Raw genomic sequence first — 12,521 nt, 5'->3', positions numbered from 1 at the left:
AGTCAGCCCTGGCAGCCGATGAAAAGATAATTCCCCCCCAGAACGGACCTCATGCGGCGTCAAAACGTTTGTGCGCGTTGACAGAGCCAGATCAAGCAGAAAAGATATGAGTGGGAAACTTCAAAACCTGCTCATGTTTCTGGGCCCGTGAAAAGATTTGTATAATATATTCAGATTTGATGGATTTTCCCATGTTCCCCTGGACAGCCCTTTATTGTTGATGTGTTCAAATAACGAATCCCAAGTCCCCCCCCCTCCCCCTCCCATACTGAATCCATGTTTCTAGTTGTTTCACAGCGATGTGGTGCTGACCATTTGATCACATGCGGTAGTCTGGAGCACATGGAGTACCGCTGATTCTCCAGCTCAAGGGACCAGGGTAAGTGGTGTGGATTTTGGGGGAAGTGAGGTGGGCCTGTACCCCATCCCTGGAAAGCCTCGTCCAGCTGTTTGGAGGGGAACCCACCGAAGCGGCCGAGCTTGCTGTTTTTAGGCTCTGCCGCACCTTATCTGATGACGATAAGAGCTTTTGTAAGTGTAAGTGCACGGGGACTTCTGGAGCGCAAACAAAGCAAAAAGTGACAACAGATTTGTTTTTAAATAAATAAATGCTACTGCGGGTGGTGTCTCTTTGGTGGAGGCTGAGATTAAGTAATCGAAAGAGAGAAAGGCTTGCTCAGGCCAGGGTAATTCTGCTGTTAATTGTAATTGACTTGATTTGTTTTGTTTTGTTTTTATCAAAACACAATAGGTTGTTTGGCATTGGATTAAATTACATTATTTACATAGTGACAGGATATTCAGCTGAAATTAAAACATTTTTCTTAGCAATGGTCCTTTTTGTTGGAAATGTGTATCTGTTGAAGACTGATGAACATTGTCAGCATTGTATTGGACAATTCTGTGATCAAATTGCCTCAGGCGTGATGCCACATTGACCAGGGGTCGCATTGTTTTAAAATCAACTCGGGGGGTGATTACCCCAATGGGACAGCATACAATTTATTTTTCAATTGTCTTTATTTCTAAAGCCTCAGTACAATTATGTAATTACATAATTGAGCAGCAGAGAACAGGAAACAATGCTCAAAAGATTCAATTAGTCCCTGATGAACTAATTTCCAAAAATCTAATATGCACAATTCTTTCTCTGAACATTGCTTATTAATGCCATGTTACTGTAGGTTATCCCTATTAATAGTTAAAATATTTATTCATTGTTAAGATAAGTTCTCCCACTGAATCTAATTTACAGATTTAGTTATTTCTTTCTTCTAGGTGCTGAAATGGAACGGATATGTTTGATTCTTCTCCTTATAAGTAAAACTCTTTCAGTCGGTGCACAATTCAATGGATACAACTGCGATGCTAACTACCACAGCAGATTTCCTGGTGAGCAAATGTGACTAATGACTTTGATCCCTGTACTGTTCTATTTTAAGCTGATTCTTTATTTCAGTCAATTTCCTGCTTTGCCTGTAGGAGCACAACCGAGTGAAAGTCACACACGTCAGTAAGATGTTCAGATGGTGCTTGTGTGTGGGGGACTGTTTGACTTTACTTTAAGAATGGGGTGTGTGTCTGTTCCAGCGGAGAGAGACATCAGCGTTTACTGCGGGGTACAGACCATCACCCTGAAGATCAACTTTTGCCCGGTGCTGTTCTCGGGCTACACCGACACAGATCTGGCCCTGAACGCTCGCCATGGTGACGCACATTGCCGAGGCTTCATCAACAACAACACTTTCCCAACTGTAGTGCTCTTCAGCATCAGCCTCAACACGCTTGAGTCCTGCGGCAACTCCCTGGTGGTAAGAGACTCCCGCCCTGGCCCCTTCACTGTGCTAGACTACATTCCAGACCCTTATGCAGTATCTCTAAATGTGCCCATACTGACATTCATTTTAGGTCAGTGTGCCAAGTCTAATTCAGCCCGCTGGCATATGCCCACTTTATTCATATTTGCCTCAATGAAATGAGCAAGCTGACTTCAGAAAGAATCAAATATCAGTAATCGGGATAATCACAAAAAAAAAAAAAAAAATCACCGTGTTTTTCAATGTGTTTTTTTTTACTAAAAAGGGATTTCTTTTTTGTGCCGAGTGATGAGTCAGGGTTGTGTGGTTTGGCAAGACTGATGAAACGATTAGGGGATCAGGTTGGAGGATTAGTGGGGTGCGGAGGCATTAGTTTAATGGCGTTGAAGATGCTATCGGGACGAGCCTGCCTGTTAATAGGATTTCAGAGTGGTGCACGACCAGGCTGGACAATGTCGGAGAGAAGCAGACTCACAGATGATATCTCTCCATCGCAGGTCTCCACGGCTCAGGGGATGAATGCCTATGGGAATCTCTCCCTGGTGCAGATTGGAAATGTATCGGGGTACATCGATACACCGGATCCTCCCACCATCATCAGCTACCTACCGGGCCTGCTATACAAATTTAGCTGTAGCTACCCTCTCGAATACCTGGTCAACAACACTCAGCTTGCTTCGTAAGTGCCATCAGACAGCCCACTCGCTCTGCCACACGAATACTTGTTACACCTTGAGATATTTCTGCTTTGAAAAATGTGTGATTTGTGAAAATTCTACATTTCAGACCAGACTGTGGAAAAACTACTACTGAAACCATGTTTCATATACTGAAACATGTGATGTATCTTTGTCATGTAACCAGGTTTATTTTATTATGCAGAGAGATGTGTCTGACATTTGAAAACCACTGTTTTTATATCAAGGCATACTCAGAGAACAATTTTCAAATTTATATTCTAAAAGGACAAGGTGTATGAAATTGTTATCTTTTTCAATTAGCCTACAGCTGATTAGGAACCTATCTCAAAACAAAGCTGGCAAGCCATTATGTAAATTTCCTTATAATTGTCACATATGACTACCAATGAAAAGGATGTCTAATGTCTTGTATTACTGTATGTTTTCAAGGTCAGCCGCTGCAATATCTGTGAAGGACAGCAATGGTACTTTCATAAGCACGTTGAGTTTACTCCTCTACAACGTGAGTAAAGACTTGAATGCAGATTCATCTGAAAATAATAATCCCCTGATGTGTTTACTTTTGTAAATTACAAATAACCTAATCTTTGAATGACACACTCCCCTTGTATTATAACTTCTGTTGTAATTGTAGGCTGTATGAAAATGCAAAATGCATTTCATATTAAGTCTGAATATCTACATATGATTATATACAATTGGCATTGCATTTTAAATAATTAAATTGGTTCAACATAGATTTTGCCAAATTTACAGAGAGGTTTCTGTGGGCTGAGAATTTCACCAGCTGAAGACATAGTTTAAATGTATGCCAGGGAAGTGACGTTTATTCTTTTGTTTGTTTTGAAGGATTCCACATACAACCAGCAACTGGCTATTCCTATGGCAGGCCTGACCCTGAAGACCCGTGTGTTTGCAGCAGTGAAGGCCACAAATCTGGACCGAAGGTAACCTTCTCTTTCTTTGGGCTGCTTTCGGGGAAACCATTTCTGCATTGACTGCAGTGCTGTACAGTACATATGCAAGCTCAAGCAAATGCACTAGAGCCATTTAATAAATAATTTAATAAATCGCTCAGTTTTAAACTAAACTTAAGAGCATTTATCGGTATTTTACTTTATGGTTAGCAGCAAAAAAGGGAATGGTTGAAACTGCAGGTTTTCTGCTTTAAAATGGACTCCCCCAGAGAAGTACTGAGTTGGATGTCCCAAGCACATTTCAAATAAATATTTGGATTGAAATGTATTTTCTTGTGCACACAAGATTTATCTTGAAATATGATAGAACATAGATATTGTATGTATAAAACAAATTGTTATATTTGCATATATTTTCAGAACTCCATGTGATGTTTAAACAATTCAATAAAATGAATGTACCTTAATGAATGTATTGTGTTTTTTATATGCTATGTCATGTTCTTCTTACAATAGTAACCAAATGGAATCATAGCCATCTTGAAATCAATCACGAAAGTTGACAGTGTCAATCACTGTCGACAATATTTGCATTCTAGTGCTTCACAGTTATTATGCAATTATTTAATTATTTGGCTGTTATTGGATTACTTTTAAGATCTGATAGGGCAGTCAGCATTCCCAGGAAAGCAATGCGTTCCTGTTCTAAGTATGGTGACAGACACACGGGGATGCCCCAACGTAAGCCAATCTCATACAATCTCTGCAGATGATACACCATAAAACAGGGTCAGAGGCTAAAACAGAAACAGAAAATAGGCCACGCTCAATGGCCATCCTTGTTGGCTGGCAGGAGGCGCCAGCCCCGAAACTTAAATAATGGGGTGCTCGTTCCCTCTATTGAAACGTCCCCCACTTCCATGGCCTGACCTGCTCTTTGTTTCCCCACAGATGGAACGTTCTGATGGACTATTGTTACACTACTCCCTCTGGGAATCCCAATGATGAGCTTCGCTACGACCTTTTCTTTAGGTACAGTCACTCCATATTACAACCATAATCCCCTGTCAGGAACCTGCTGGGGCTTTGCCAGTGAGGACTTCACTTTTTGCGCATGTGTACATATATATCAATGTCCACACGCACACACACACAGACATGGTTTATAATGTGGCATACACAGAGACAGAAAGAGAGAGAGAAGTGTGAGTGAGTATGAGAGAGAAAATGATGTCATTCATATTCAGGAGGTGTTTTTTTAGGTTATGCTGTGAGACAAAAATATACGTGGTGAAGAAATGCTCCCATTATTCAAAATGGTGAAAATGAAGAAGTACCATCTGGACCCTGACTAAGAAAACAACGGACAGCGGAGTTAAATGCAATACAAACTTTACGCTGACAAAGCATTTTCTCACGGCAGTCCCAGAGCTGTGCTCAATCACATCAAAAATGAGATACAAACAACAAGCCCAGCAAAGGTATCACAGGCTTGACAGATTCACAATGTTGCCAAATTAAAATGACAAAAGCAGCTAATGTCGATAACTTACTAAGCAAACCTGTTTTCTTTTGTGCTCTGTAAACATAAATCTTTACACTATGCATGGTTGGTAAAAAAGGAACGCTATCGTGACTTCAAATTGTGGCAATTATTATCAAAATGGAGAATTGAGTCCCTTGGAGTGCTTTAGTATTTGCTTCCACTTTGCATGGTTATTTTTTAAGACATTTTTGATACAGGCCATTAGCCTACATTGGATGGCTCATACATCCACTGTGACATGCTGTTAAAACATCATTAAATTACTTTGTGGACCAAATTTATTGAGAAAAAGGGATCATATTAATAGTATTAAATTGTTAGAATTGGCCCTGTTAACTGTAAATCTGAGTGAAAAGAACAGGCCTACTTCATATATTGGCATATAGAGAGTGTACATTACCTGAGAGAAACCACCTGAGAATTCAGCTGTAACCAATCCCACCTGTAACCTTTTCCTGACAAACGATCAAAGGTATCTCTGTAGAATTATGGTTTATTGACAGTACATATGTACGCACACTGTGTGTCCCAGGATGTGTTACAATAAACCTTTCTGCTGCACTGAAACAGCTGTGACAAAGACCCACAAACGACCGTCTTTGAGAACGGGAAGAGTCAAATGGGCCGGTTCTCCTTCGAGGTGTTCCGCTTCGTCAAGCACAAGAACCAGAAGATGTCCACCGTGTTCCTGCACTGCGTCACCAAGCTGTGTCGGGTTGACGACTGTGCCTTACTCATGCCGGTAAGGCCACAGGGGAAGGAATGTCACAGACTCTGTGCGTCCACATACAAACCCACCATTCTGACCTCTCCATCAGCCAAAAAGTCCAGCTGTTATGGGCAGATTTGAATGAACAGAAAAGTATATCCTCATTTATTTTTGTCCCAGTAGCACCGTTTGCTTAGAGAAGCATGCCGAGATACACGCCGTGAACCTATATGTTATGGACAGATGACCAATCTAAAATCATCACTTAAAGTCCATCTGCACCACTAAAACATCTAACAAACTTTCAATTGACAAAACAGATCTGTGGCAGCCGGAAGAAACGGGATGTGTCGCAGAAAACAGAACCGAGCTCAGTCTCTGGGAACGCCGTCATTACTGCTGGGCCCATCATCACCCGCAGCGGTATGCCTAAACCTCCCTCCGATCCGCTCTCCTGCATCTACTCTCACCCAGAAGCCCTATCTGGAACTCACACTACATAATCCCCTCCAAATTTGCTCCATTGCTATGTTACCAGTTTACAATGGGAACATGAGATCAACATATCATAACAAGGCCATGGCTACAGCCACTATCTACCATTAACCTCCAGTCAATGCTCACCTCCTTTTTACATGGTTTTCTTCTTGTCATCTCTCAGAAAGGGGGCGGCCTGTAGAGTAGTGGTTAAGGTGAATGACTGGGACACGCAAGGTCGGTGGTTCTAATCCCGGTGTAGCCACAATAAGATCCGCACAGCCATTGTGCCCTTGAGCAAGGCCCCTAACCCTGCATTGCTCCAGGGGAGGATTGTCTCCTGCTTAGTCTAATCAACTGTATGTCACTCAGGATAAGAGCATATGCCTGTAATGTAATGTAATGTGTCTAATTTGACCATTTTCTGCTCCAGAAGCATTGTAAAAGACAGGAAAGTCTAGGGAAATCTAGCTTGCTCCAGCTAGCTGGTTCATTTGGTCCTTTTAATTTCATGATTGAATATATATTTAATTATAAATCAATATAAGAGTAATAATAATGAGTTATTAGTAGAATAATAATTACTCAAATAACACAGGGAAGAGGCCCCTTCCTCCAGAAGTTAACATCTGTCCAATGGTAGTTTTTCTCCTGAAACCTGTGGTTTATGATGATGGTTGCGTATTGACTATCTCAGACACTAAAACACTTTGATTGAAGTGAATTGGAACAATATTTATAGAGGAAATGACAAATAACTGCACAGTGTCCCTGTGTGCAAAAGACTGTGTTAGCTCATGATGGTGCAAACGCCCATAAGACTGCCCGGTTCAGAGTCACTCGTTAGCAACAGCTTCCCCGCCACAATGTCACAGGGAAACACCATGGAAACACCCCCTATTAACTTACAGGGAAACACCATGTCACTGTATACTGAAATGGATCGCGTATGTAACTCATACCAAGTTTTTATGAAAACTGAAGGAATTGTACTTTACACGCACAAGAACCAAAGCTGATCTGAAAGAACATTTTTTGTTATTCGTAATGAAAGTTGCACTGTTCAGAACACAGTGAGCTAACTTGGTGTCCGGAACACGGTGAGTTTACCTTATTGCAAATGAAAATGGTCTGTTTGATTGATGGTCAATCGGGAACACCATTTGCCTCCCACTGTAGGTGTGGCCTTGTTATGATCTCAGCTGAGTGCCAGAGAAATGGAGTCATTTCAAAACATTCCACCTATACATTACATTACACCTTTACAGTATAGTAATGCACATTATATCCAACACAAGGCAGTAGAACAAAAGCACATTTGACAGCCAGGGGAACTGCTTGCACAGCTGATTTATAGTCCAATATCTACATCACATTAGCAATGTCGCAATGCCAGGACTCTCCAGAAAAATATTTTTGTTTGAGATGGATGTCATAATTAAATACAATGTATATGAACTACATCTAAGTGTAAATAAATGTGCTGTATATGCTATATTCCGGATAAGTTAATAGGGGTGTACCTTTGGGTATACCTAATACCTCAGTGTAATATTAGAATATTGTATTGCCTCAGATGAGATGTCAGTCATTGTAGTGTTGGCGTAAAAATAGCTGTAATGCATGCTATCTGGAATGATACCCTTTTTCTCTTTTCAGATGAGACACCAACAAACAATTCCCAGCTGGGTAAGTCCGATAACTTTGATATTATGTGCTCTGTGGCTGTGATGTGGCAGAATGAGGGTGTGAATAAAATGACCTCATAAATTTTAACTCAAAAAGGCAATTCCCCGCAAAGATTGTGGGTAGAACTGTAATTTAGAGTGTGGATGAGATAACCTTACTCATGTTCAACTGTGTGATGGACCTGGTTGAATATCTCAATCTGTCTACACCCTTTCTATTTAACCTTAGGTCTGGGAGTGGTGGTGGTGTTTGTGTGTGTTTTTGTATGTTTATATACACACACTGAGCACTTTATTAGGTAGACCCGTACACCAGCTTGTTAATGCAAATATTTAATTAGCCAATCATGTGGCAGCAACTAAATGCATAAAAGCATACAGACATGGTCAAGAGGTTCTGTTTTTCTGCCCAAATGTGAGGATGGGGAAAAATGTGATCCAAGTGTCTTTGACCATGGAATGATTGTTAGTGGCACACAGGGTAACTTGAGTATCTCAGAAACTGCTGATCTTCTGGGATTTTCACGGACACTGGTCTCTAGAGTTCGCAAAGAAAAAAAAACCTTCCAGTGAGCAGCAGTTCTGCAGACAGAAATGCCTTGTTAATGAGAGAGGTCAGAGGAGAAGGGCCAGACTGGTCAAAGCTGACGACAGTCACGCAAATAACCATGCATTACAACAGTGGTATCCAGAAGAGCATCTCTGAACACACAACACATCATTACTCTAAGTGGATAGGCTACAGCAGTAGGAGTCTAAAAAAGAAGTCTAATAAATACCTAATAAAGTGCTGACTGAGTGTATGTATGTGTGAACATGCATCTGTGCGTGGGTGTGCGTGTGTGTGTGTGTGTGTGTGTGTGCGTCTCTGAACTGGCATCTCTCCCCTCTCCCCTGGTGTAACACAGCCCAGCTGAACGGGCCTGCGTTTCGGCTGAATTCTGTGACCAGCGCCCTGATCTCAGGCATCATCATCCTGGGAGTGATGAGCCTGTGCTTCTTCGTCTTCTCCCTCACCCTCCTCCGAGGAAAAAGGGCGAGCCCATCCTCGCTGTCAGGGGTCAGGAACCCTGCCTTCAACTGACCCCCTCCCCCCTGCTCAGCCTGTGATTCTCTCATCTGTCCTCGATGTGGTAGTGCTCCAAGAGAGAGGATGGCAGACATAAACAGGCTGTCCCATGACAAACGCAAACAGTGTCTCCTGTGTGCAGGTGGGGGTAGCTTGTCATTTGTGCATTTGTTGTACTTCATTTATGCTTTTGTCTTAAGTCTAAGGAGAGACGAGAGGCGTGTTGTTTTATACAGGTGTTTGTTTCATTGTCAATTTTTGATATCATAAAACTGACCTAGATCAGCAGGTAAGATGTAACATTACTACAATACCTCAGCTCTTTGTCTTTTCATGGCAGGGTATAGGTTCACTTATATGAGGACACTATATAGTTATATAAACTGGTCTGACACCAATTTCTCATCAAGTAAAATGAAATGGAAATATGACAAAGAAATGAGGTGGCATACAATGTTGTATGAAATAAGTCAACTTGAAAAATGACCCAGAAAGAGAGGCCTTGGATCGAATTTCATGAATTGCTAAAAAAAAAGAGTAGATATGTATGATATGGTTATTATTCATGAGAAAAAAACTTTGGAAAAAAAAATTAAATAAAAATAATGATTGTAATTAATATTGTCTAATTATTAGTTGAGATTAATTAACAGTAGCTCTAAATTAATGCAATTCTTCTTTCTGAAATATTTCTCAAAAATTATGGGAAATAGAATTCTATGCATTTACCATTCTTTACTGTGACAATGTTGTTTTTGTAAGATGACTGTTACTTTTTTGCTGATCAGTGTCGTACTTTGAAGAATAACAGTAATTTGAACTCAAGTGATATTTCAATGGTCAATGTCGAAAACAACATTTGGCAATAATTGCATTATTCTGTGACATTTGGAGTAAATGTCATTTTTAGAACTTAAGGACCTGGCAACACACCTCTGTCAGCACACTGTAATTTTGAAGTACTATGCATGAACATTAAGCAAACAAACACAGACACACATTTGCACTAGTAGTCAATGTGCATACATGCCAGTATTCTACAATAAAATTATTAAACTATTTATATGTTGGTTCTGATTTTTACTATTTTTATTTTATTTTATTTTCTATTTGGGGGAGGGGGGATTTTCTATCACCTACATTTCATGCAATGGCTTCCCTGTCGCTGCCTCCTGATGTGCTGTCTGGAATCCTCAATATGGAAAACTTCCATGTTAAAATGGAAAGGGTTTGACTCATAAAACTGTTATTGCCTGCCAGGAAAACACAGGACAATAAAAAAGAATGAAGTGATTTAAAAGTGCAGCTGCGCCTCCTCGGTCTGTTAATTATACAGTTTTATTAAATCGACATTTGCTCTAGTTAAACTTACTTGTCCTTTACTGAGATAACAAATAGGCTAGTATTTTATGGTTCTTCTTTAATTCAGTCCTATAGATTACCCTTAATGTGAGACATTAGTACTGAGAAGGTCATCTACACAGTAAGGCAGAATAGAACTGCAAACGCTTAAGAACTGTAATTCTCGATAATGAAATACACTGACTGAAAGGTATTATTATCAATTATATTAATACCAATAATATACACTCTTATCTTTGGAATTATTACACATTATTACTTTAAAAAAATTATTTTATTATTATTTGATTGTATTTACTTCATATTTGAAATTAGAATTATTGGCTTCTTTTTAATACCGTGGGTGGATGGACATTTTATACATAAGCTATGATGTGAGCTGGTGAGACGTTTGCGTGTCTGCAGACAGATAATGAATGGGTCCTTGATGTGAAGTGCTGGGTGGACCTGTTGAACACAAAAGCTGGACCTTCCTTAGCCACTCTTTGAGTCTTAAGTGGAGGAAGAAGATACATTACATGACATTTACTCTGTGCCCTTGTTTAGCTGTACCCTATGTTCTCATCTCCAAGGCTACTTTTACTGTAGCTTAACACCGACGCCCCAACTTCAAAATGAGCGCATATTGTGTGTCACATAGCTTTGCAAAATCTGTAGAGACCATTATTGATTGAAATGTGCTAAGAAAGCTGTATAGCGGTATAATAACGTGCTTCTTACAGTCTCCATCCAAATGAGCAGAGCGGTTTCTGGATAAACCCGAGACAGTGCACCGATATGCAAACCGATGTGAAAAATTTAAACAAACATGAGGAAAATGGTTCTTCACTAAGTAATTTCCATAGGCTTAGGCAAAGACGTAAGGGGGCTGCACTCTTCCACGGCGCCGACGCCCAAATCTCTGACATGGCCCTGATGGAAATAAGCCTTTGCCTGCCCCAGAGTCTCAACTGTCAAGCATATGGTCATATTTCACTTTACCATTACTACAAATAACCCTTCCTTTAAATTCACCCCTGAACAGAACACCAGACAACAATGACTGACCAAAATATGATACAACGCAGTGCACTACCCACCTGATGTTTTCATGACCAGCCATAACCAGACTTTTTTTCCTTTTCTCTTGACAATCAGAAGTAGGCCATAAAGACTGATGTCTCTTGGAAGTTACGTGCTTTGAATACAATGTTACATAAATGTGTACCTAAATGGGGTAGTCAAATTGACATTGACAGAACATTTCCTGCTCTAATTTCAACCCAGTAAGCCCCGGTTTCATTCAATGCACCCTACATTAACTAAATTAGAACCATACATTTCAGGATTCACACTTGAATCATTCACACAGAATCAGCAAATGACACAGTAATCATGTGGTTTCTAACATGTAATTTCAGGACACATAGTATGACACCAAAGGCTTCAATCAGTAAATTGAAAGCCTGAATGAATAAAATTGAAGGATTAAATTAGTCAGCTGAGGACATGACTTATTCACTTCAGTTGAGGGTTTGAAGAGGAAATGCATTATGCTGCTCAGAATTAGACCGGGTGTGAAAAACCCTCATGAACATCTGCCAAAGAAGAACAGTAATTCACTGTGAAAAAAAAAACTCCAGCTCCATTTTCTTTATTCTAAGAATTTGTGAACCTGCATGCATACATGCATAATGGAGGTTCCTGCCTATTTTTGCACAATATCCTTTCATTCTTGGTCCCACCGGGGTTTTCTGTTTTCATTTTCATCCTGTCCAGGAAGAGGCTCTTCACAAATTCAGTGATCAATCAATAAAAGTAATATACCCCCCCCCCCCACCAAACCAAGCTGTGGCCAACCAACGCTGGAACTCTCCCTACACAGCATATGTCTTAGTGTCTTGAAGGGCTGGTGGCAGCTCAGTATTTCTGAAGGGGTCTCTGAGGGACATGTTGTGGAAAGGCTGGCATAAGCAATGTTTTCATATATACACATTTGAAATATGCATGTTAATATCATTCATAGTCATCATAATAGTATCATATGTAATAAGGGTTGCTTGACTCTGTTTCCTGTTACCTCTATGCCGACTGCAAATAAACCTACCCCTCCACCATTATTTTTTAAAGGAGAGCAGATAGCCTGTCTTTCAGTTTTCCCCTCTATTCATACACTAGGAAAGCAGAGAGGGTTACAGATAGAGATGAGATCACAGCACAGACAGTGCCTGGGACTCACACAGCTAGCAGCAGAGA

At 40.3% G+C, this 12,521-nt stretch overlaps 1 protein-coding gene across 1 annotated transcript; it reads left to right on the top strand.

Annotated features, from left to right (window-relative positions):
• The first annotated feature begins 247 nt into the window (after nt 1-247).
• zpld1a (zona pellucida-like domain containing 1a) lies at nt 248-8,939 on the top strand. The gene is made up of 11 exons (XM_061250228.1): nt 248-379; nt 1,279-1,392; nt 1,591-1,811; nt 2,315-2,496; nt 2,948-3,020; nt 3,368-3,465; nt 4,387-4,467; nt 5,552-5,723; nt 6,011-6,113; nt 7,827-7,856; nt 8,764-8,939. The coding sequence occupies exons 2-11, from the start codon at nt 1,287-1,289 to the stop codon at nt 8,937-8,939; spliced, it is 1,242 nt and encodes a 413-aa protein (XP_061106212.1). The 5' UTR covers nt 248-379; nt 1,279-1,286.
• The last annotated feature ends 3,582 nt before the right edge of the window (nt 8,940-12,521 follow it).

The sequence above is a fragment of the Conger conger genome, chromosome 7, assembly GCF_963514075.1.
Source record: "Conger conger chromosome 7, fConCon1.1, whole genome shotgun sequence".
Classification (NCBI taxonomy): Eukaryota; Metazoa; Chordata; class Actinopteri; order Anguilliformes; family Congridae; genus Conger; species Conger conger.
Note: the sequence above shows the minus strand (reverse complement) of the source record. Positions and strands in the feature narration are given on the sequence as shown.